Source organism: Chroicocephalus ridibundus, chromosome 3 (assembly GCF_963924245.1).
Source record: "Chroicocephalus ridibundus chromosome 3, bChrRid1.1, whole genome shotgun sequence".
Lineage (NCBI taxonomy): Eukaryota > Metazoa > Chordata > Aves > Charadriiformes > Laridae > Chroicocephalus > Chroicocephalus ridibundus.
In genome coordinates, this window is record NC_086286.1 from 50,631,667 (window position 1) to 50,658,740 (window position 27,074).

The 27,074-nt window shown below is 39.5% G+C and overlaps 1 protein-coding gene across 3 annotated transcripts in view; it reads right to left on the bottom strand.

The window, feature by feature from the left end:
- Positions 1-1,607: 1,607 nt before the first annotated feature.
- SMOC2 (SPARC related modular calcium binding 2) overlaps positions 1,608-27,074 on the bottom strand; it is a 148,380-nt gene continuing 122,913 nt past the window's right edge. For 2 of the 3 annotated variants that reach the window (XM_063329117.1, XM_063329115.1), the window contains exons 10-13: positions 10,015-10,117; positions 8,785-9,059; positions 6,260-6,300; positions 1,608-3,214 (exon numbers count right to left, since the gene is read on the bottom strand). In XM_063329117.1, coding sequence (XP_063185187.1) covers positions 3,191-3,214; positions 6,260-6,300; positions 8,785-9,059; positions 10,015-10,117 — 443 coding nt within the window. In that variant the 3' untranslated portion in view covers positions 1,608-3,190. The remainder of the gene's footprint in view (positions 3,215-6,259; positions 6,301-8,784; positions 9,060-10,014; positions 10,118-27,074) is intronic. The other variant, XM_063329116.1, reaches the window with a different exon arrangement.

Consider the following 27,074-nt stretch of genomic DNA (forward strand, 5'->3'; position numbering starts at 1 on the left):
ATCATATGCAGTGAATATTTAGTTTAAGTCTTTTGCCTTTACATTCATATGAACTGATGCTTTTTTGCTCCCTCATTATCTGAAATGACATTAGCATGAAAAGTTGCCGTCCTGAATAGTCATCTGCGTCCCTGGTCTGAAAGCTAGGCACTTTGTTAGACAGGGCGAAGACTGAGAATTAAGTGATTTTGGTAAAACTGTAACTATGAAGTTGGCCTACTTCTGAGGCTGGGAACAAGATGAGAAAGTCATCCAAAGTGTTGACAAAACATGGAACATTTCCCACTGTGCTGCCTGCTGACTAATGGACGTTGCAACAGGCTGGACAAACCATTGAACACATACACATTTTTAAAACTTAATAGACTCCTACTTACAACTTTATAAAAGCTCTAAATAAATCTGTTCAGCAATAGCTGGAACTAGAACAAATATTGGTCAACGAGAAGCAGAATATAAGTTGTGCTTTCAATAAGAACAGAATTGAAATTGAAACTAAATTGTTGCACATGGAATAGGATAAAAAGTAGAACTAATTAATTACTGTGGAACTAAACAAACACTGGTACTGCAGTGTGAGCCTAAGGGCCTATCCACATGGATTTCTTTTTGGTATCAAGGCCATGCTTGGTTACAACTAGAAGGGCCAAGATGTATCCAAGTTTAACTATCCTGTGGATATATGGGATATACAGGAACCCAAGGTGAATTTAACAGGCTTTCAAGTTTGTTCCAGTTAGGGATCTGGACTCTAACTGGAACTATGGGAACTCGAAAGTGCTTATAGCCAAGTTGTGTAATGGCTGGGTATTGAAATGAACCATAAATGTGACGACACAGAAATATCTACAAAGATTAAATACCTCATGTTTCAGTCATTGTAAAGTCATTAATTGACTCTATGTTGTAGAAGTCTTTGGATACCTAAGAGAATGCCTGTAGTATTTATTTGTGTTTTGATAAGTGTTTAAGGCTACTCACTAGATAATCAAGCGGCTAGTCCAAATTTGCCTCCCCACACATCCTCCCAGTTTAAACGGGCTGCCCTTTCAAACCATGGACATGACAAAATATTTGATTGCTTACATTTATATTGTCTTCGAAGGTCACAGTGATGGAATTAGATGCTTCTTACAAAATGCTATTAACCACACTAATCCTACCTAACCAGGTGCTGACTATTCTCAGGGTTTGCCTCTCTCTCCTTGTTGTTTCTAGTCAGGCTGAAAGTTCCCCAGCAGCTCACATTCACACTAAGGGGAAAAGGTGTGATCTCTATCTATGCCACACTGCACTTTGCTGAGAAAAGGCAAGAGACCAAGCTGAAGCTATACAGAGATAGTAGCAACAAAGGATCTGCCCTCAAAATCACTATTTTGAGAAAGCAATGGTATGAATAAGGCATGAATGACCCTAGGAGAGAATTCAACAATGGGGCAAGGGAAGAAAAGATGGACACAATGTGAGGTCGTGAGGTTTCTTGTAAACTCAACGCAGTGGTGAAGTCACCACTGTGTGTAGCTGCTTTGAAACATGGCTATTTGTGCTGCAGAAGAAAAACCACCAGCATAGTTTGATTACATACTGATCTTTAATCTATAAAGAAGTTTAAATTCAAAGTTTAACAGTATAAAAGAATAACAAATACTTTTTAAAACAAAAATACAAGATAACACACAGTTGCATCTTGGTTCCTCCTGCTGTCAAAGCTTAGAGTACACAATTTCTGGGGTACAATTCCACTGCATACAGTGTTTCCTATCACTTCAGCTTACGTTGAAATTCAAATGGAACATGTTTATTTGCAAAAAAGCTTTTCCAGGTACAAGCTCAAGCCAGGGTGCTATTATGATTAGGTAGTCACATGTCAGATCCCACACATAATTTAAACAAACCAGAATGAAATCACTGCTTGTTGCAACATTCCTGCCTTTTCATGTCAGCTCCTAGGTGCCAGCAGTCCATCTACCACTGCATCGATCAGCCCAGCTGCTTGTAACTCACAGTTGTTCAAGAGCTGAACCTTTTTCACTTGGGTCCCTTGCTCTAAATTCACATCCGCAAGTTCTTATTCCCCTCAGACACACACACATAAAAGCACTGGGGGGAAAAATGATAGAAAAGGTACGAAAACTTGTGAGAACTTCTTTCAGACAGCAAGGAAAAAGCCTCAGGCAGGGGCAATGTGAGTATCCCTTCCTGACGGCAACCGTTCATTATTTGTTCAGCTTTTCCTCTAGTGGACCCCGAGGCGAACCAAAGAGTTGATGGGTGCAGCCAGGTGTAGGGGAAGAAAAGGTTGAGCAACCTGTTTAGCCTTCCCTGTCTCTTTATAGGTAGATTTACAATTCTGACCCATATAAACTCTTTTCGTGCTTTGCACTGACCACAGAAACATTCTTTTAAGCCCAGGACGAAGCAGACTGGTGGGACATTATAACCCACCTTACTCTTTGTTGAAAACAAGCTCCTTTGTGAAAACAAACAGGGGAAAAAATCCTACCAAAACTTATAATGGAAGGCACCTCAAAAATGGATAAAAGGATACATTTTTCTACAAGCATCCCAACTGTAGAATAACTGTTTTGAATCCATTAGTGGTTGCATTCTCATTGCGTGATCTTTGGAAAGCGTAATAATAACAATAAAACCAAAATGAAATAAAATATTGCCACCAATGAAAAATCTGTTCACTTAAAAACTGCAAAACCAAGTAAACAGCAATTTACACACTTCCCTCAGTCCTGCAAACCTGAAACATCCAACACTGCTTGGACAAAATTAAGAATACAGTAGACTTTTCAGCATAACTCTACTTAAATGACAGTATTGATTAAGAAAAACAAGGCATACTACTGAAACCAAAATACATAGAATCAGGTTTCTATGCTACTGTTTGCCAAAAAGCTATTCTTTAAAAAATGGTTTAAATGCAAACTTTTACATCTCCAACATGTTTTACATATTGCAGACAACAAAAGAATACACATACATTGTATGTGATAATTTTTCAAAACTAGCCATTACATTTTCACAGATTAAAAAAAAAAAGTCTGTTTAAATATTTCATTTCTACAAAGTGAATTTACATTTTTAAGTACAAAGTGCAAATACTACAGTTGTTTTTATTGCCTTTTGGTGAGGAAATCTCCCACATGTCGAAGAGATCTGCCTTGGATCAGTAAGCTGTTCACCCTTGCTTCTTTGAAACTTGCTGAAAGAAAGAAAGTTGGAAAAAATTGCATTATTAATGATGTTTTCAAGTAATCAAGTATAAACATTTATCTCTATTTTTCAGCAGTGTCCACATGCCATTATCAGAACAAGAGTTCTGCACAAATATATATGGGGAATAAAAAAAAATCCCTGCCTTGTACCCCTTCAGGGCATCTACAAACAAGGGTATGAGCAACATCTTTACGATTTCTTACCTATGGCCTCTTTAAATCTATACCTGTCAAACACACAGTTTTAGCAACTGCCTGGGCAAGTCCCTGGTGCAATATACCTTTCTATGGCATGTAATGTATAAGGAATGGGCTGCTGGCCAAAGTCTTCTGAAAAATCTATAGTTTCCTTGTGAACTTTTTGCTAGGCTGCAAAAGACCCTCTGGGTCTCATTGACAGGGCGTGTGCATGGATGTGTATGTTTGTTGGACAGGGTGGAACTGAGCAAGGGAAATATACCTGGCCACTGCCCCAGCTCTGTCAGATCCATTGTCTATTTGACCTCTTTTAGGGCAACAACTGAGACTCAATTAGCATATTAGTATATGTATCTATGCCTGCGTTCTTTCAGTAAGCTTGTATGTGGGTGTACGCAAACAGATGTGCACATATGTCAGTACTGGGGTCAGTACTGGGAGTGAAGGAAGTGTAGCGATAGGACGAGGGTAATGGTTTTAAACTGGAAGAGGGGAGATTTAGATTAGATATTAGGAAGAAATTCTTTACTGTGAGGGTGGTGAGGCACTGGAACAGGTTGCCCAGAGAAGCTGTAGATGCCCCATCCCTGGAAGTGTTCAAGGCCAGGCTGGATGGGGCTTTGAGCAGCCTGGTCTAGCGGGAGGTGTCCCTGCCCACGGCAGGGGGGTTGGAACTACATGATCTTTAAGGTCCCTTCCAACCCAAACCATTCTATGATTCTATGATACATTTAAAAAACATCAGGAATACATGCCTAAGCAAACATAAACATATATAACTGAACTGCCGCTATAAACTAGTAGAAAATGAGCTCTTGAGTGACCATCACCTGAGTGGTGCAAATCTGATCACTCCTTCTTAGATGGGTGGTTTCCTTTGAGCAGCTCCTACCTAGCCCAGTTGCTTTTCAATAACTTCCTTTCAAGTGAAAACTTTTGTGATGAAAACCACCTTCTGCATTTGCAGCCTTGTATTGTTTGAGTATGAAACTGCCAACAGATGGTTTGCTGAGCCAGCCTTAATTTAATGCTATCATTTGTCAGCAACAGCTTTTAAAATAATTGGTGCTGAGTCAGCAGAATTATTGGACAAAATTAAACAAAACATAGGACACTTTTATTACAGATTCTGCAAGTCAGGATCAGATTACAAGAAAGGGGAGAGGGGTTGTCATGCTTCAAGTGTAATGCACGTGTGCCAGTAATTGCCATTATATAATTAAAATAACCCCTTTGAATGGTTTTGAGTTCCGACAGGATAATTGTTTTCAGGCTGCCTTGTTTAAAGCATAAGTGATTTGTGGGGGGAACTTGAAAAGTTAAGACCACAAACATTTGTTTAAACAAACACAAACTTATCACATCTCTCTAGCTGTGAGAATACTTTATACTCCATCAAAGGTATGTAGGAGGTCTCTGGTAGAACCCACAACCAATGTTGAGCTTGCCTTAGGAAGTGTGAACCTAACATCAAACAAATCGGAGATAAAGCCAGAAACAAATTGACTAGCAAGAATGAGAGGAAGATTTCTCTTGGCTTGAGGGGAGGTTCACCCTGGGTCGAGTTTTTAACTAATTAATCTAGCTTTCTGATAGATGGAAAGACATTAACCACAACTATGGTTTTTCAGATATTTTTAGCCAAATTCCCATTTTCCCATCTGCAGTGTTATCTGAGCTGTTCTTATGTTTCTATGAATATTTTTAAAAACAATTCAGCATTTACTGATGCTTCAGTGGGAATTAACCATTTAATTCCTCTAACACAAAAGTGAGGCAAGAATGGCATGAAGATGATTCTTTTACTTAGACCATTCAAATAAATGGTGGACTCACAAGTCCTTCCTCAGACCTGTGCAAAAGTGTCGGGATGCTGTGCCCATGTTGTCCAGAAAAGTTAATCTTCAGTATTAATTATAAAAATAGTCACACACAAATGAGAATCCTCTTTTTAACGTTTTTCCTGAGCTTCCATTTGAATCCCTCCTTTTCAATGTGTACCTTTCCTTGATTTAAAAAAATCTGCTTTTATGCCTTTTGTAGCTCTGAATGCTTTGAGTAGCCAAAACACCACGAATGACATACATTGGTGTTATTCCGAAAAACAAAATCAAGCCTTTGCAGAAAATTGATGCAAAAACAAATCACAGATTATGTTGTCAGGGCACTTGACATTTTATTTGCTACAATGATTCTGCAGACCTAACCAATTTTAGTTTTAACACACATTAGCAGACTGGTGCAAATCCTAGTTCTCCAGCATCATTTTGCTCAGCCAGCAAAGGCATTTGAAAGTGACAGCTCTTTTCTCTTCACTAAGATTTTAAAAGGTGTTTAAAACCACCATACAGTAATTCAGTGGGGTTTGTTAAAGATGTAGATTTTCACAGGGCATGGGAAATGCATAGCTTTTTTCAAAAAGAGTAATTTCAATCAAAATTTGTGTCTATAGTATGACTCACAGGAAAGGTAATGGAATTCAGTTAAAGCAAAAGGTAAATGAAGTTAAAGCAGCACACATTTAAAAGTGTATGGGAATGCCAACATTCAGGAATGCAGAAGGCTCATACGAGGGCTCAATTACACTCATCTAATTATCACTAACCTAGATGCCAATAACACTTTGGTAGGAACATCCACATGCAGGCATTTATGCATAGTTACTCCACACCGGTAGTTGACTAATTCAGCTTTCCTTAGAATTTAAGTCAAAATGTGCTTACATTTTCCTGGCAAGTGTGCAGAATGGTAGATTAATGTAGTTTGAAGCTGAAACCCCAAGAAATTCTTCTGGGAAAGACAGTAATGGAGACCTTGCTCTCCTCAGTACTCACCTGCCTGCTGGATGAAGTGCTCTCAGTGTTGGTTTTAGGGGCTGTTAAAGGAGGGAAAGGAAAACATTACGAATATAGTTTGCAAGTTAAATGTAACATCCCCAAGAACCGAAGCCCTCATTCTGATATTGTTTAGAGCAGGGTAACTGCACAGCTTTCAATAAATGAGATAAAATATTTCAGATCTTTCCCTGAAACATCCACTTTTTTCTTTCCTCAATGCAGGTGTTGCTTCTGTCATGTTGTATGAAAGTTGAATGACAGCATTTCTTGCCAGCTAATATGTGGCATTGGCTTAGGATAGATTGCATCTAGTCAATGTTGAACATTTCAAACTTACTAAATCTTTAGTAGTGAATATAGCCTATTAACCCTGGTAGGAAAGAAGCATGGACAAGCAGACTGTCTGGAAAGCATTCTCTTGCTTAAAGACATGGCACAGAACAGCTCTACCAGCCAAAGACATTGTTCTCACTCTAAATGAGGAAAAATAATCGCAGCTACATGAGTCTGCTTGCCCATTCAACTTCACAAGCAAACTTGGGAAGCTGGGGAGGACCTCACCCTCTTGATTTCCCATGTCAGTTTGTTAGTCAATCAAGCTGCATTGGGACAAAGGGGAAGGAAAGTGGACCTTGAAAAATACTGCAGAAAGTACCATTCCCCTGATAAAGTAAGTTTTGCGGTTCTCTGGATTTTACACTGCTTCAAATGATTCTCACAAGACACCTGGGTCTCACACAGAGTGATACAGAGCAGCCTCCTTATCTCAGCTTTCACACTTCAGGTGACTATTCTTTCAGGTGATACCTTCAGGTCTCACCTATTCCTAGAAATGTAACTCTAGCTTTAGTGGAGTGGTGGCTGATTTCTTTCGTGCAAGTGAAAGGATTATCAGAAAGAAAAATTTAATTATCAAGCAGGAGAAACAAAATAGAATGCTGATATTCCAACAACAGCAATTTTTATTGTCTTGTCTTCAAAAATATGTATTTCTAGGAAAGTAACCAAATTATTTGGTTTAGAATTTTTTTCCAAGTGTATGCCATTAGTTTTTAAATGCAAATGTTCTGAGGTATTTTTTCCTTCCAAAAGTTAATGTTCTCATTACTGACAGCATTTTGTTTTGAGAAGCTCTGTTAAAAACCTCCACTTATGGTGAACATAATTTTTTCTTTAGCTAAATCTATGTGTGGTCTTCATATAATTTCATGCCTAATACAACTTTCTTTTCCGAAACAAGCAGCTTATGTGAAGCAGGAGAATCCTAATTGTTTTTCTCGCTGAAATGGGCACAAGAAAAAATGGGGTTTGGTTTGAGTCTTTCTGTAGCTTTGCTTTATGCCATGGAGCAATGACTTTGGACCCAAATTTCACCTACAATAAGACCAGAGTGACAGCTGCAGCAGAACAGAGTGTCTGGATGTTAACATACGGAGTGACTGTAATAGCCTCCACTTTAAGATACTAGTCTGCCAAATTGTGGAAATGAAAAAGGTGTTACATTTCAGTTTCAACATTTATAGCATAAATATAACAACTGTTAGCCACCTTCATATACATTTTTTTCACCTCCCTCACCTAAGTGAAAATTGTAATGTATTATTACTAGGTCCACAAAAAAAAAAAAAACACAGAAAAAGAAGTCCTACATTTGATATATTTGTTTTGACAGATCTGTTTCTGTGAGACATAGACAATTTACTTTTTTAGTATAATGTAAACCTATTCCTTCTTTCTGCGGTATTCCCTTTGTAGGCTTGAATACAATCAATTTTGTGGAAACCATTCTGACTGCATTTCCCACTTGACTTGCTTTTCATTTCCTATGACACCTTTGTTTTACTGCCCTGGCTTCACTTTAAGGCCCTAGACAACAAAACAATTTGCCTATATTCATGTTCTACAGATTCTTACAGTATGGGGATCTACTCTTGTTGTTTACTTTTTTTGTTTTAAAAATTCTTCTTCATTTTCAGGAATTGTGTGATTGAATTCTGCAGGGACTATTACACACTAGTTAGTTGTACCCCTTTCTACCAGTTTGGCAGTGAGGTAAGGTGGCTGTGTACCAGCAGTTGTTCCACCTGTTTGGCAGATGATCGCATTCCTCGCTGTATCTCTAAACTACATTCGAGAAACGCGAAGTTATTAGAGAGCTCAACAATGTGCTTCCCTCCCAGCAGGAATCCAAAAAGCACAGGTGTGATACTTCCACTCATTCAGGACATAGTACTGTAATAACATTAAACTGGCTTTTCGATGACTGTTAATGTTATCGTTTCCTCTTAGGTTTCCTACTGTAATACATTTAATGGTCAGAATCAATGGGAAATCTTTGATTCTGTTGGACCAAAGTGATGATTTGCCTACACAAAAGCAGCTTTCCTGCCATCTGCCCTAAGTAACAGCTGCATTAGCTACAGACAGGTGTGTTCTTTCATTTTGTGTACTTCTGGCATACACAAATATGAGACTTTGTCAGCTTTTAAGAATCTAGTGAAGAAGATAGAAAAGGTTCTTACTATGGCGTTTCTTTGTTTCTGCTTTACCTTCTTCTTTTGTTACTCCCAAGCAGCCCATTAATTCTTGAACTGACAAGGACTTATCATTGTTCACATCACAGTATTCCACAAACTTCTTCACACATTTTTTGGGTTTTGATTTCTTTCTTAGGAATCTCTTAAATGGCTTGATTTCTTTCTTGCCAATGTCACCACTGGAATTTTTGTCTAGCTGTTTGAAATACCAATGGACCACTCTCTCTTCCAAAGTATGATTTGGATCAGGCTCTGAAACCCTGAAACAGAAAACAAGAGTTTAGTCTTAATTCTGATACGTAAACCTCAGTTTATACCTTCATTTCAGAATAGTTAAATTACTGTCAGATCTTTTCTTACATAAACCTCCCTGCTTCTGGCCACTAGCTTCTTGGAGTGAATCCCTCTTTTTTCTATTTGGTCAACTGTATCCTAAATTTTACACTAAGGGTTGGAATCTGCTCTTAGTTAACTCTCTGACACTGTGTTGAGGTCAGCAACATACTCAGAAAACAGTGCTTTCCCCTTCCATTTCCGGAAACAGAGAAAAATGAAGAGAGACATCAAAGAGAAAGACAGTTTATAGATGGCAGAGACATGAAAACCCATAATATACCCAACTCAAGTAGGTCAACAGTCAGCATTGCCAAATACCTAGGCTCCAATTACAACCCATGATGCTCTAAGCGGCACTTAGAGATAGATACTGAAATCTAAGTTATAACAATGAACGCCACCTCCTCTTAAATAAAGTCACCTAAATGTAAGTTATAACAATAAATGCAACCTCCTCTTCAGATGGTAAGCACCTAATCTGCAGACACCCAAAGCTTCACAGAAGCTTATGCATTTTTAATGGTACCTGTGACTGTTGAGAGCATTAGTGTGTTTTACAAGCAAATAGGCAAAATATGAATCAGGAAGGAAGCACACATTCATCAAGTAAAGCCTGAGAGGAGAACAAAGACTGAGACACGGTTGCACCAGCAGCTACGGATAAACTCTAAGCTGTGCTGCTGCTGAGAATTCATCTCCCAAGTGCATCAGTTTAGTGAACATGGTCCACCATGGTAACTGAAGTAAAGTTTCCCAGATAGGTTTTTGGAAATTTACCCTTTGTGAAGGCAGAAGCAGCATTACTTCTCAAAGCCCTCAACAATCCATTTTCACTGCCTGAATTCTTTTCAAGACATACAAAAAAGGTTTGAAACCCACCGGCTGGAAGACAATGATGGATCAGAGACTGCATGCACCATATCCGTGGACAATGCATCCAAAACACTAGTCAGGAACTCATTCTTCTTGGCCCCAGGACAACCTAGAAAAACAACATATTTTTTTTTCTTTTCTGTTTTCCTCTTTTTACAACATTTAACTTCCAACAATAGTTCAAACTTACAGATAGATGTGAATCCCTGCACACAAATTCCCATAAATTGTGGACAAGTTCAGAACATAATTCAAAGACGAGCATCTAAATTCAGGTACATATTTGTAATATAGCGCAGGAATAGAAAAACTTCCTTTTGAACTCAAGCAAGCGGGACTCTGGTTTGCATATCTTGGGTCCCTCTCTTTCAATTTTGGGCATTATTTTTCCTTCTTTCAGATGTTTTTTCCACGGGTGTCACATTTTGAAAAGAATAGCTTTGAAACAACAGAAAGTTGTACATGACACACAGCACTTGAAACCCGGACTAGAAGCCCATAGCACAATACTTCCTTCAGATTTCCACCTTTGCTCCTCTGAACTACTATTTGCTTTCTCAAAATGTTCTCTCAGTGCATCGTTTTTCTTCCCTGTAAAATTACAGTCAACTCCTTTCCTCTTTCATTTTTCTCTTGGACAGGGGTTAACTCACACTATACAGCAGCTAGCCCAATAGGATGCTGTTAGTTGGTACTTTGGTTCATACTGTGGGATCCTACGGCGATGCTAGATCATGCTCCTAATTACATTCCCTATGCCACAAAGCTCTTCTCTGAAAGAAACCGACAGCACATTTCAGAAACATAATACGTCAGATAAATATATACCAAAAGATACACTCTTAGAGCAGTGCAGCTGGAGCAGACAAATTCATCTGACAAGTGCTTGGATGTTGACACATGGAGGTTTGCTTATACAACACACCTGCTTCCTCTCCTCTTCCCTAGAGCCCTGAGCCAAACACCAGGTCTTCACCTAGCCCCGTAGTAGCTGAGTTAAACTCTAAAATGGTCCATGAGCAGTGACATGGAGATCACAAGCTTGAAGCTGGAGCCCACGGCAGGACTTTCACAATTCTGTGCCAGAGGCCCACTTACCTGCAGTTCTGTTCTTAAGTGAAAATGGAAATACTTTGAAGTGTTGTGGTAAAGGAAGATTAGTTAATCAGTAGGGATTCGTTATTTCATTACGCTTCTCAGCAACCTCTGGAGCAAGCAGTAGGATTATCTGAGCCTGAAAAGCCTCATCTTGCCCAGCAAATTATTTTTAATACATCCCATGTTGATCCAAGGAAATGAACCTGTGTTATATTAGCCCTTAGCCGTGCTGCAGTAAGAATAGCTCAGCTATTATGTATAGCAGCAGCACCCACTACATATTATTGTCTAACACATTCATGCAGTTATGAGTTCCCTGTCTCTTATGTGCTAGGCTTTGCCACCAGGGATGTTTTATTCCAGTAACTATAAAAGGCATATAACAGGAATTCACTGAAGCAAGTTTCACTGCACTAAAAGCACACACCTGAAACTAGATGTCACTCTCCTAGATATGTTCCTCTTCCCTTAGTCTTTAACCAGTTGTTTTTCTCCCCTGTTACAACAGGGAAAAAATTAAAAAGAAAAAAAAAAAAAACAACCCAACAGCTATGACTATAATCCTAAATTCGAGTTCAGTGAGACAAGCACTTGAGCTTTCTCTCTAAGGCACAGAAATGAGAAGGGTGGCAAGAGATTAACAGGGAGGGACAGAAGACTATACCAACAGGTTGCTGGCAGCATTCAGTGTGTAATTCCAAAGTATATTCTCTAAAGCAAAGAGCTTGCTGGTAAGTAAGGCTCAGACACTGCAACTGTGTAAGTGAATTGTGCATTGTGATTTAAATGAAGCCACGTCGTGTCGTGATTTAAATAAAGCCAATTAACTTTGTAACTCACAAAACCACATATGCCCAGTGTATTGTGTTTGCATGACAATGTTTTGGTAGTGGGGGGCTACAGGGGTGGCTTCTGTGAGAAGCTCCTAGAAGCTTCCCCCACATCTGATAGAGCCAATGCCAGCTGGTTCCAAGATGGACCCACTGCTGGCCAAGGCTGAGCTTTGGGTGGTAGCACCTCTGGGATAACATATTTAAGAAGGGGGAAAAAAAACCTGCACAACTGCAGGCAAAAAGAGGAGTGAAAATATGTGAGAGAAACAACTCTGTAGACACGAAGGTCAGTGAAGAAGAAGGGAAGGGAAGGTGCTCAAGGCATGAGGGCAGAGATTCCCCTGGTGAAGACCATGGTGAGGCAGGCTGTCCCCCTGCAGGCCATGGAGGTTAATGGTAGAGCAGATATTCCACCTGCAGCCCATGGAGGACCCCATGCCAAAGCAGGTGGATGCCCAAAGGAGGCTGTGACCTCAAGGGAAGTCTGCGCTGGAGCAGGCTCCTGTCAGGACCCGTGGAGAGAGAGGCCCCCACTGGAGCAGGTTTGCTGGCAGGACTTGTGACCCCACGCTGGAGCAGTCTGTTCCTGAAGGACTGCACCCCATGGAAATGACCCACACTGGAGCAGTTAATGAAGAACTGCAGCCCATGGAAAAGACTCACGTTAGAGAAGTTTGCGGAGGACTGTCTCCCATTGGAGGGACCCCATGCTGGAGAAGTAGAAAAGTGTGAGGAGTCCTCCCCTGAGGAGGAAGGAGCGGAAGATGCAACATGTGATGAAGTGACCACAACTCCTATTCCCCATCCCCCTGTGCCACTGCGGGGAAGGAGGTAGAGAACTCAGTAGCAAGGTTAAGCCTGTGAAGAAGGGAGGGGTGTGGAGAAGGTGGTTTTAAGGTTTGGTTTTAGTTCTCATTATCCTACTCTGATTAGGTTAGGCTGGTAAAAAAATAAACTAATTTCCCCAAGTCAAGTCTGGTTTTGCCCATGACAGTAATTGGTGAATGATCTCTCCCTGTCCTTATCTCGACCCACAAGCCTTTCATTATATTATTCTCTCCCCTGTCCAGCTTTGGTGTGCACCTGGTCAACCCACCACACCATGAGACGAGCAGGCAGAGCCCAAGCAGTTCCCATGCAGAAGGCACGTCCAGCCATGTTAGTATGGCAACCTGCCTGAATCAAGCCACTAAGCCTCTGAGCATCCTACTGAGCTCAGCACTACATCTTGCAAGCAAGGATACTTGGCCTGTGCACCAGAGTTGGTTCTCTTCAAAGGACAGGCAAAAAGAGGTCTGTCCGAGGTTCTCCACGTAGACCTATCTTGAACGATACAAGTTTTATCCATTTTGTGCTGCGTATGTGTTACTGGCATCAGGCAGAAGCCTGAATTTTGCTCCAAACGTGAGTTGCTAATTGATACAGGGCTCATGGAAAATGCAGACAATAATACTTCAGCATATAACAATGCAGCGCAATATGGAGACAAGAGAATTGGACTTTTTTCTTTCTCTGTCCTTTTTTGGACAGATAGTAATGTTAATACCCAATTTGATTTAGGAACTTCAGATGAATTTTTTATGTTAGTTATGAGTGTATTCCTGAAACATTTGGAAGAAACAAAAATGTATGCTTTAGGTAGTTTCCAGTGCTGTCCAGGGAGTTGCTGAGTGTACATATGCTGCAGATGCAGGGATCAAAATCATGACTTAGCTTGCTATTTATAAGATACAGCTAGGTAGGGGAAAGTATCAACTTCTAAATTCACAGGAAATCATGGGGAAAAAATTCCATAGTTTAAAGCCTGTCTCTGACAATTTTCCCTAAGATTAGGAAAGGTTTCTAAATGTGTATTGCATAAAGTTGCAATAGCAGCCGACAGCAATAGAAATCTTCTCATAGAAAAGAAATCTCACTGTTAAAACAAACACAATCAGTTGCTGTGAAACCCTCTAAATTACAACTCTACTATTTAACGTAAAATGACACCCTACAAAATCCTCACCAGTCAAATAAGGAGAAAATATTCAGTTTCTCCCAATTACAATTTTTGCTGATGTGTGGGCAATCACACAGCAATTTACCTCACAGTGAAATCTCTGTTCTTTGCAGGTGTTATTAACTCAGAATAATTCTCTGGAGGCTTCACGCTGGGCTTTAATTTTCAACAAACGTGTGGATGAAATGGCAAGGCTGGGGGAGCTTTCGCTTGATTGTAATGAATAATTCACTCTTAGTGGACTAAATACAGAAAGGGAAAGACTAGTCTCTTATGGGAGCCTTATGCTTCTCACTACGGTTTATGTGCTTCAGTTTCTTCTTCTGCAGCTGCTTGTCCTGTGTGGATTTGACAGCTTACATAAATAATAATTTGTTGTTAAAGAGTTGCAGTTGAAACCACATGGAATTAACCTACAGGTTCAGAGATGTAACACAGAGTTGAGTGTTTGCTTTAAGGATAGTTTTACCCAGAGTAAACCTGAGACCAACAAATACATACCACAAATGACAGGAATATACAAACACCTAATTTCAGCTATAATGTAAAGGTAATCAAAGAATCGTCATTATTTGTTATATATCTCATACGTACACGTGTCTCTATATTATAAATATATCTACCTTTAGTACTGAAGATGGATTTTTGGAGTTTAATCTGTGGGGCAGTTGTCTATAAACCTTCTAAAATATGCACCTCCGAGTGCCTTGGAGCTCCCTGCTTAGTTGATAATAATCTACTACTGTCAATCTTGGGAGATTATCTTTTACAGCACATCTGAAGTCATGGCTAGAAAAGTATTTTGTTCATTTCTGTAAAAATGTGAATACAATAGATAAGATTAATCATTTTAAAAGGAGGTTTACATCAATCTTCCTGCAAGAGAGGAAACTGTCTTGAGTCAGTCACTGAAGTAATTAAAGGCATGACAACTTCCAATTAGCAAATCTAAACCTTCTTTTTTACTCAAATACAATGACCACTGAAATACCTCTGAGGATTATAAATAAGTTTTGATCTGCCAAAAATCAGAATGATCAGAACTATTCATGATTATTTTGCAGTTTTGACTTCACTGACATATATTGCTGTACAGGAGAAAAGAATTTAAGAAAGTTTGTCAGTGCTACTGGTTATGCTGGGAGACAAAACAAGGAAAATATTTTTTTTCTTTTACTTTTATTCTAAACACACATATATGTACAGTTCATGAGTTTACTTCTGTTGATCCATATAAATCACAGGTTTGTGTTTGTCTAGATATGCTGAGGGTACTCATTTTCTGGAGGACTTGCTAAGCTCTTCCTGAGCTCCATTCCACTAAAAAAGCTCTTTAAAAGATGAGCCTGGGAACTGAAATTTATAACTCTGCTAGAAACTAAAAATCATGGCCTCAATAGAGTCAGTGGTTTTACGGCTCACTGCAGTTTTTCCTTCATTGCATCTCATCGTAACCTCTCACAAACAGTAATTATCTACCTCTTAGTCTCTGTTCTAGAGGGCTTGAGGGGCTTTCTTTTCTTTTGTCTTCTCTTTTCCCTTCCTTCCCTTCCCTTTTCTCTTTCTCTCTTTTTTCTCTTTTTTCTTTCTTCTCTTTTTTCTTTCCTCTCCTCTCCTTTCTGCTCTTCTCTGCTCTTGTTTTTTTCTTTCAAATATTCTTACCAATCAAAAGTATTAAGTTAAACTCAGAGCCAAATTCTCTTTTATCTGTGCTTACCCAAATTTCAGAAATAATAAAGTAGAATAGAAGAGATGTTAGCTGGAGGGGAGCTACAGATCCATTGGTTTGTAGCCCTAGATCTCTATGTCTTACCGGGGAAGAAGTATTATTTCTGGAGAAGGGCAGGAAGCAGATTTCAGTTTTCCACACATATTTAACTTTATTTTTGTTACTATTTTAAAATGATCTTTCTGTTCTAATTTCAGGGGTGAAAAAACAAAAGAGTTAACAAAAGATGCTCTTTCAAGGCCCTACCCTTCAATCCCAGGCATTCATATCATACCAGAAGTGCATTGAGTGGGATTTGTTGAACTTGAGCCTGCTAAAATGAGGTGTCTCACCCATAACAGTTATTTAAGCTCAGTATAAAGGAACCCATTCAGAAGGCATTCATCCCAACTACCTTAGACTTTTTCTTAGACTAGGATAGGATCCCCCTTAAAATGTATCTCTTCTTCCCCATTAACTACTGAGGAAGCACAGACAGCTAACTTACACTCTCAGGTGGTGTAAAACTGCTTGTGATGAATTCTATATCTGTCTGCTTTGTAAGTTCATTTGGACTCAAACTATTCTGTTATTCTTTGGGTAAATGTGGTGGAAAGAAAGGATAATGTTCATAGCAGGAACACATATGATTCTATAAACAGTTTTCACTGGCAACCGAGTGACAAAGTTAGGCTAGGGCATTTGTTGATAGGGAAAGCAGTTCATTACATTTATTTTAGTTCTTGTAATATTGTTAAACAAGAAAAGGAGAATCGGAACATCACAGCATAAAACAGGCAATGTGAAATGACTAACTTTTCATTATCACACTTTAGTTTGGTTTTTTCCTCCACAAGAGTTTGAAAACCTTTTGAAAAGCAAATTTCTTGCTGCTAACAGTTCAGAGATGTCACTGTAAGAACAGGCAGGGATGAACCAGCTAGAACACTGTAATCTTCTCGGATGCCATCCAAACCTCAAAGCAGAACTTAAGAAGGTCTGTGGATCTTATTTGCCTTTTCTAAACACTCTCTTGTGGACTCTTACCTTTCTAGTTTTGACTGGGAACATGAAAAATGTCTGAAAACTCAGATGATAAGCAGGTCTCGCTCCTTTGCTGCCTAACTGAACATAAGGCATCTGATGTTTTTATTAGGTAGTCACTGCCTACGCAATATCTACCCAGTTTTGGAGGCCAAAGACATTTCAGTATGTTGAGAAGAATCTGAAATCCTGAGCATTTAGGTGCAGCCTGTGCTGATGCAAACTCCTAACCTTTAGAGGCTTGTCGCCTTACGTTTAACTTGACCTGCAGTATAGCCATGTGGGTCCAGCTTCTGTGTAAGAAACACAATGTATTTTTCTGAAGTGTTGTCACAGTGACACAGGTCAATCAGACCACAGATTACGCCACAGAGAAAAGAGATTCAGGATTAGAAAGGGGCCCAAAAAAAGTTCAGAAGAGAAAAGCAGCTGGTTCCGATTTCCAAAAAGGTTATATTTCTGCTTTACATACCATATTTCATGACTGTCTGTCCCTGAGATATACAGCTGGTACTTCTGACTGCAGTAACACTTTAAACAATAGCTTATTAAATTGAAATATTTTGGAATCTAGTTTTGTATAGTATGGCAGGCATCTGAATCACCACATTATCACTTTAAGAGTCTTAACAATTAACAACCATTATTACTTAGGGAGTCAAAATGCAGTCCTTTTTACTAGACATTTATTACTTCCAATTCACTTGCATTTTCATTATACTGTTATGTTTCCTCTCAGGACATGGGTATGAAATAACCATATTTAATTACCTCCATTTAAATATCCATTAAAAAGGAAAAGCTATTAAAAATTTGTATGTTGTTGCAATTATGGAAGTGACCTCAGAAATAAGGTGCATAATTCTGGTCTCCTGCTGGAAAAATTGAACTATGGGGACTTGCTTAGTAGGGATGTTTTTTACATTACTTAATTAATCTAAGCAGCCTCCTCCTTGGAAACATGCATGAAAAACAGTCTTTTCTACAAACTGATGTTGATTTTAACCTTTCTGGATATCTCTTACTGAGGCTTTTACCATTGGAGGCATCAGCTGAAAATCCCAAATGTAACCACTCTCAACAAAACCCACAAAAAAGCTTTCTATTCAGATAGTAAGAACCATTAAAGGAAATAAAGGAAATTCAGAGCGGAGTTAGAAACTGTCAGCCCAGCAGCACACATTGATGTGAGAGCTATTTTCGAAAAGTCCCTGCCCACAGAGTGGTACCAGGTTTTCAGAGAGAAGAGCAGAACTTTCATGCCAGTCTGCGGTTCTTACACTGTCAGAACATGGGATGGATCAAGATGTAAGGCCAGCACTCCTTAAAGATACCTTTCAGGGCCTCAAAGGGTTTTACAGACATGAAGGACTTTTTCAAATACACCTTTGAAACACTTGGGTTTTGGTTTTGGTTTTGTTTTTTAATTCAAACATAAATCGTACAGAGCAACCCCGATCTGTGGCACACAAATGCAGTGACTTCGTGTCTCTATCCTGGAAATGAAAACAGAGGCAGAGGCAGGACCACCAATTACAAATCTAAGTCTTAGCTATGAGGGCACAAAGCAGATTATTGAATGGTGTAGGATGAGCTGGAAAAGGATATGGGGAAGGGAGGAGCAGAAAGGATGCAGAAGATCTACCCACCTGATTGCAAGCAGTCAGGTGAAGTATCAGAATATTTACCCATGCTTTATTTTGCTTATACAGATACCTACAAGTACTGAATTTTAATGAGAAACAAATTTTCTTCAATGTTATCTGTTATCTGATTATTTTTTCTCCCTTCCTCCCGTAACTGTCAAACAGAAGATTTAGAAATTGGATTTCCAACATGGAGGGGAGGTGGGAATAAGGGGAGGCAGGCATGGCTATTTCTTGGAATATTAACTATATTCTGAATTTTAACTCAGAATGAGTTTTTACAGCAGTGATTAAAAGGTTTATAAAATGGAAATTCTGGAAGTAACTGAAGTGAAACAAGAGTCAGCAAGAACCACTAAAGCATTACTTGAACACTATGGAATGAACCAGTCCTTGGAAACCTGGCATCACGAAAATCTCTCTCTCTCTTTATGTAGTATTTAATTTGGGATTGGCAGTTGTGTTACCTTCCTGGACACTTTCCGTTAAACATGACAGATTTCCTCTGCAAATACCATTTCAAATCTCACTGCCTCATCCTTTTCTAAAGAAAAAAGCTGTAAAATGACTAATACAAAAGCACAAACACAGCCTTACAATTGCTCAGTATGAAACTTTTACAAGGTATTACGCAAGAATGAAAGAGCCGTAGTTCCTGCTGAAGGAAGTGGGCATACTATGACAGGCTGAAGGCTCAGGCCTTAATAATTAGACACCACTCATTTAATTTTAAAATGAAGGTCCACTCCTAACTCAGCATGACCTAGCTCACTTCTCCAGGGCTGATACAGAGAGATCTCTGTAGCTAAAGCAGGTTTCCAAAACAACTTTCTTTGCAAATTGACCTCTATTTGGAATGGATCCCCCAAGCCAAATATAGTATTGTGTACCTCATTAAACCACAACAAACTGATGTGCAAGTAAGGATGAGCTTGACTTCATCCCACAAAAAGTGGGGCAATTCAGAGTTAATCATGCCACCCTTAATTTGCAATTTACAGTAAGCACTGAGGAAATGAACACATAGCACTTGGTAGCAAAGATCCTGCAATGACAGAAGCACAATGGAGTAAATTAAAGATGGAGATGAATATAATTATGGTTCTAAAGTGTCTGCCAGGAAGGATGCAATGCAGCTGACTTCACGTAAAATAGTTTACAGCGTGTGGTTTGATTACAAAGTGCATTGGGTCATTTTACAGCATGGAGATTCAATTACATGATAGCACTCCATTATGGATTATGAGGATGGTTTCCTCACTGGACCACTACGCTGTATGCTAGTTTCGTTGTGTACAGTGTGGTCTGCTCCTTTTGTGTGCTGCACGTCCTGCATTTGGTCAGGAACCCAGCTAGGAATATCCTGCAGCCATGCCAAGAACGGGATTTCCTTGTATTTGTGCAGAAGTCCACCCTGTCAACTTCAGCAGAGGCTGTGGGGTTTAATGATAATTAGGTTACCCAGAGTCAGTCGCTTGGTATTAGCAGGTAATATTCGATAGGGCCGAGGGACAGGCTATCGAAAAGTGAAAACCATCTCAGGCTTACTGACCATGGGACTCGAGAGGAAACAAAGTGAGAGAGAAATACCCTATCATACCCCTCTAGCAGTCAAACTTGGTCTGCAAAAAAATATGACCCCATTTTATACACAGGCTGATATGACACGGACTGCTGCAAGACTGAGCACGTGTACACAAGTACAGGAGCATGTGTGTCCTATTTCTGGAGCAGGCCATGAAATCTCATTTATTGATAACACAGCAACAGCAACACACGAAGGGGGTTCTCATGCATCTTGCTGTCTGCTGCTGCATAAACAGAAAGATGGAAACAAGACATCACATTATCTCTTTCTGCCCTGGGCACTGCAGGGGATAGGGGAAAATGAAGCCTGAACGTACAACAGCAGCATCCCAAATGTTCATACACAGCAAAACTGAGTCCCTCCTGTGCAGGTATAATAACCTGATTTCCAGCCATGCATTTTGCAACAGTAAGTGCCTGCCTGTTGGTGAATGGAACCGAAATAATGACTCCGATTATAATTCATATACCCCACATTTCCATTCTAACTCTCCTGTGAATACTTTTTTGGTATAAATATGCACACTCTAATGTTGATTTAGTAAAGAACAGTCATTTTCCACCTCAAGTGAATGAATGTAAAGCACTCTTACTCAAAATTAGAGGTCCATGCTCCATGCTTGGAGATACCCAATACTGCAAATTCCAACAGACACAGAATTTCAGTCCATGAGCTTTATATGACTAGAGTAAACTAAGCCCTCTGCAGATGGCTATAAAAGGGTTCACATGCTGGACTGTCAAAAATCAACAGGTGGTCTACTACTGGTTAAAATAAGAAGACAGAAGAGAAGGTAATGAGAAAAAAGATCCTTAAACCTTTAAAAATGCCTGGGATTAGATTAAGAAATTCAATATGTGTGTGTGGATTGCAAGGACAAGATAAACAGTTAAAACCTATCCATTTCTGTCAACTGATATAAGCACATTCACAGAGGGTTTTGCACCAGGGTTCAACTATACGTGGCATGACAAAGACCAAAGCTTAAGCCAGAACAATTTCTTTGTGGGAAGCAGAAGGACATGGCTATATGGAGACAAGCATGGAAATTAGAGAGAACCGGGTAGAAAGCCAAGGGAGAGGAGAGAGGCATGGAAACCAGTGGGGAAAAAGGCTGCTTGAAGTTTCAAGCAAGCTCACACAGCCAGCCTGGGCTCTGACACAGACACCTCCGACAGCACCGACGGTGACAGAATATTAATCTTCCTCCCCCATTCTCCTCCAAACAAAACTGTAGTTCACTGAGATAGCTCTGGTGTTCACATGAGTAGGCTTCTGGTGGTTTTGTCTTCTCTGATTCTGCCAAAGCCATGTGGATAACATGGCTGAATCTCTTTGCATCTTTAGCTGCATTTGCAGAGACAGAGGGTTTTCATATCTTCCTATTACTTCTGGCGCTCTTGGTATGTGACCACGAAGTAGCTCTCTCTAGGCCTGGCCAGGAAACAACAATTCCATCATGTGGAAAGTGTCAGGATTGGGTAATTTAGATTTTACTCTGGTGCAGAATGAGCTCTTTTTTTTTTTCCTTTTACAAGAACAAAACACCCCATCCCATCTTGGCCAGATAAATCGGTGATGAGGGCATGCAGCTGAGACGGGGGAGACTGAGGTTCAATTCCCTGATCCAAACCAGACAAAGGAGGGAGTTCAGACCTGGCTTGCTGTTATCCCAGTGGAGTACCCTAATCTCTGACACTAGAGAGTCAGGTTCAATTCCCTGCTCTGTCTGGTTTGGATCAGGGATTTGAACTGAGCTCCTTTCCTCTTCAGCAGAGTGCTCTAATCATCGAGCTATTGTGTGTCCACAGAAGGGTTCCTTTTGTTGTGAGCAAACTTTTCAGAACAAAGAGAGTACCAGAAACCGCTTCTATTGCTACATTAAAACATTTTCTTCAGAAAAATAACAATACTGTCAAACTGGACAGCATGTTCTTTAAGTTCGAGCATGGTGTAGAGAAATGCAACCAACATCTTCCAAACAGCTTGGCAAGTAGGTCAACAAACAGAGTGCTCTCTCTACATCAAATGAATTCATGAGCTTAAAGAAAAGCAGAGGCTTCAGTGGTTTGCTGGATGAAGGCCACTGCACTTTGCACACTGAAGACTCAAGTTCTCAGTAAATAAGTTTTTCGCCTTGCATGTTTTGGACTCAAGGCTTTCTGCCTTACCAAACAACAGAGTTGTGGGAACTGATGCGTAAGCAGCACTTCATCATTCTGCCATACTATAAGCCTCTGTTTAAATTTTTTTTCAGCAGTGCAGACACACAAGAGAAGCCCGTTGTTTGATACAGGAACTCATTAAGTCTGTTAGATTTTGTTTTCTAACTTTAAATCCATTGTATTTAAAATTGAGTATTTAACTTGCCTGTTATTCAAGATAATTGTTTCACGTAGGAGACATAAAGAGCGTAGACATACAACTTCCAGTGGGATAAAGCTGATTTCAGAGTACAGTGGAAAAAATAGGGAAGCTGGGGGAATCAAACATTTAGACATCATGGGGAAGAGCAAAAAAGAAGGAAAGATCATTCATAGGGGCAACAAAAAGCATAGGGTACTTCAGTGGTTCTATCTCAATTTGATAGTTATATTCCTATTCACGACACAGAGTACAAGCTTCATTTCAGTCACCTTTTTTTTTTCATGAAAAAGTTTTCATTCAGTTGTGTAAATTTTAAATGGAAAGGTAACTCAGGGTTCTCACACAGTACCTCCAAAAACATCATCAAACTTTATGCTTAGTGACGTGACTTAGCAAAGCACCTAGGAATGTCTGTAATATTAAGTGTATTTTGGGTTGTTCTGATGCCTGTGATCTGCTGGAGCAGAATCAATACGATCTATGAATTTCATGGATGTATAAAGTTAGAAACATCTATCAAAACAACAGGAGAAGATGTGAGTTCCAAATTCAAGCTTTACAATAATTTTTGAGCGACCTTTAGTTTTTCTGGTTTATGTTTTTTCTGCATGAAAAGGATCACTTTTCATCTCTCAAGTATTTGAAAGATTCCATTAATGGTGCTGATGTGTTTTGAAATGGTTACCGGGAAACACTGCAAAAGGATATAACTGCCTGGCTATCAAAGTATGTTTTAAGAAAAAATTGCTCTTCTTTTATGACAGGCATTTATCTGTATACTCTACTGAAAGTATAATGAGTATAGAATGTCCTTACTTTATCGGTCCTGTGTTACAGCATTCTGCTTTATCTGTAAACAGAGATAAAACACAAAGAAGGCAACTGGGGGGTAGAGGGGTTGGGGAATTAATCTTTTGCTGTTGAAGAAAGGACTTCAAATTTTGGTTTTGTTACAAGCAAATTAACCCAATTAATTCCTACTCGTCTCCAAATTACAAATGTTACTAAGGGAAAGTGCTGAAGCTAAACAATTGAGAGAGAAAACAAATCTGTGACAGGAAACTACTTGAGCCTATGCACAGGCTATGAATCCTTACTTTAATATAAAACACATTTGTAAATAAATACTTCAAAAAATAAATGTGTTCCTCAATATTAGGACTTAAGAGTGCCATCTGAGACATAAACATACAAGGTACTCTTCTTTTTCTGCACAGCTGAACAATTTCTGAAATTCATTGTGGAAGGAGGAAAAACTTCAGCATCAGGACGTTCACTGTACCCTGCAATGAGCTCACTTTCTGTATATCAGCCATACCTTCCTGAATTAAGAAAATGGCATAGCATTACAGTTAGAGTAAGATCCAGTGGGTCTAATGTGTTGTGGGTTTTTTTCACTCTCCCTCCAGAAGACCAGGTTTGATTTGGAACGAAGAGTCGAGGTTTAATAGACTCATTCAGGTAATAGTTGTATGATAAGAAATGCATGTCTCTCCTCTCACATAAACCAGAGTTTTCTGACCCGCTTCCCAGGGCGACTTTCCTTGGGTGGATTGTAAAGAATCGTAGCAGTGTGTATCTCTTCACATTCCTCCTTCCCCCCCAGCCCTCCACACGAAGTGACTATCAAGTGAAGCCTGCCCACAAGATACCCCACAGCCAGATACGAACGAGAGCTAGCAACAACAAAGTATTCACCCGAACGCTTAGCTAGGTCTCCAAGCTTAAAGCTCAAGCAGCTGAGGAATTTGAAAAAACAAGGTTTCACTGTAGAATAAACCATACAGTTTTTACTCTCCCAGAAGAGTCCTGCTTTCCCAAATAACCCTAGTTTCACCAAGCCACCTGCCTATGTCAGGGAAATTAATGAACTTCAAAAGTAAAAACAACTCGCGATGAACAGTGAGCCCTGTTTTTCTAAACATCGGAAATGCCAGCACCACAGCAGTATGCCTTCTTTTTCACCAAGCCATACAGAGAGGTGTAAATCAAAGCCTGATTCCTGACCTTAAATGAACAGCCACTGCACTGCACATTAATCTCTTTCCTTGATTCAGTTGCCAAGTTTGCAATAAGATTGTGTGATGCATGCCTTGAACCATGGAGCTTGGCTCCAAGAGAACTGTGCACCCTGTTAATACAGGGGTCAAAATATCTGTCTTAAGAAATCGATTTTTTATAGGGACTTCAAATGAGTGATTTTCTGTAATCTCTATTGGATTAAACTTTTCCTACTGAAAAACACATCTAGTGAACAAAATGTTACATATAAATCCTGCACAGCTCATAGAATTAATGAAATGGACTTGTAAACATGTGAGACACAGATGTTGTGGCTCTGTTTGCCTTGATTTTTTTAATCAAGAAGCAAGAACAAGAGAAAAACAAGCACAGCAAAGGATGAAATCAGAATTGTGTCAAAGAAAGTGGACAGTCAAACAGAGAACATGATTTCAAACAGTTCGAAATAGATTAGCATCTTAGTGTTTGCAAAAAAATAAACTTAGCTCAACTCGCAATAGGAAAGCATTGGAGTTTCATGAAAAAAATAGTAACATTTGAAGTAATTCAGGAATTTCTTCTTTTTTTTTTTTTTTTTTTTTTATAATAGAGACTACCTTCCTTTGATTCAGTAGGAACCAGACTGAGTTCAGTCAGGGAAACATACTTCCTTTCAAAATCTGACATCGGGACTGTATATCTAATATTAAGTATTTTTATCCATGACTTTGGTTCAAATCGATATGGCAATGTCAGTGACATCTAGAGCATAAATTCTCTGTAGGTGCTGTTTATGTAGTTTAGATAATCCCGGCCCCTACAACCCAGCTGGTGTTCTAATTATGCTGAAGTACACTTTGTACAAGAAGATAGGAAAACTTGGATTCCACTAAACAATTAAGGAGGAAGAGAGATATTTACCAAAAGTTCTTAATTAACCAAGTGTCCTGGCTTACCGGGGCAAAAATCCTCATGCTCTACACAGAAAGTAGTCCTTCGAAATATATACAGAATAAAACGCATCAGTCATATTTTTTAAGAAGCAATCTTCTTGCTTTTCTAAGAGAAAAGATGTTGAGAGACAGTTGTATGGGCTGGAAAGTTAAATTTTCACTCATGCCTAAGTAGACTGCAATTTGTTAATAGATCTGCGTGAGAAATCTGAAAGATAAGTACTCAGACCAGATACAACGGGGCAAAAAATGTGGCTATTTCTAGTGCTGTACACGGTAACATACCAGCTTTAAGATGCGTGGAAACCATTGATAAATGGAGAGTGGGGATATGCTCAAGGAGTCACATCATAAGTGCAGGGAACCCAACATCGCCTGAGGCTGTTGAGCTCATGGACACAGCAGAGACTAACTCTTCTCCCCTGGAGAAACGTGTCCCATAACAAGCTCTAGGCAAACAATGCAGGCACACGCATGTGCCTACAGGAAAGGTGGGCTGGCCAGAGCAGTTCAACCCACTTCTGGCAGGGGAATAGTTCAAAACCCTTGCTAGGTGTCACTGACAGGAAAAGATACAAAGAGCTCATTCATCACATCCCGCTCCCAGCCCAGACTCATGCCTGAGCAAGCTGGACTTTGCCACATGTGGAAAGAGTTGATTGTCCCAACTCATCTCAGCACGGGGGTGCACACAGCTGGTGTCACCCCAACCTCATCTCCTGTGGCACCTCTAGAGTCTGGCATCTGAGCTACCCTGCTCCTGAGCCGGGGAGCAGAAGCAGAGGAACGAGTCTCCACTCAGATCTTGGGAGAGCAGAAGATGTGACATCTACAGTCCAGGTCCCAGCACAACTCTCCAGAAAAAGTTAGCATTTGTGAGAGATACCTGGATTGTAACACTGACACTTCTTGAAACCTTCTAACAACCCTTGCAACTGAACTTCACCTATTTCTTCCCTTCTGCTAATGAAAATATCAGAGTTCTCCACTTAATACTGAGCTCTTTGTAGGGATCAGAAGGTGTACTGTCCTGGTTAGCAGCATCATTTGCACCACTTTAAACCCTAACAGGAATGGTGACAGTGAGATTATTTTCATTTCAAAGCAATGAATTAGAAGCAGGATTTGAAACGTCGTTTTACAGATTAAATAAAATTAAAATCTTCTTTGGAGCAAGTAACTGCCAAGCCTTCCAATAAAAACCTAAGTCAACTATGAAGCTACCTGCAAGCAGCTATCTTTATAATCATCTGGATGATATCAACTAATGCTAGAGGAAGTATTGACTTAATATGTATTTACTTATTTTTCTTATTCTTAATAAAAGGACACTCAACAAATTTTAAAATTCTGATAGCAAACCCACTGTTTTCTTAAATTTGAATAGTACAATCAACTTGAGTGAGGCTAAGAAAAATTTTAATATGCTTCCCTAAAGTATGTCACAATAGTTCATTACAGACAGCAGAAACAGGATACAGCTCACAGAATGGGTTCAGTTCAATTCAATACATCGGAAAACTCCTTATTGAGCTGGCTTCAGTATATTCGTAAGTAGAACCTATTTAAGACCCTTTCATAGGAGGGCGTGTTGAGAGCCATAAAAGGATCCCTGTGTGTACACATGTGCATGTTAGTATAAACACAGATTTAAATTTAGGGCTATGTAAGCTATCATATAAGAGCTTTTAAGCCACATAAATCAGAAACGCATTATTCCTGTGTGGTGAAATTCTAAGCGCACATCACCCCAAACAAACACCAGTAGAAATCCTACCCCAATGTACCTTCACAAACCTACAAGCACATGTCATTTGGGGAAAAAAGAA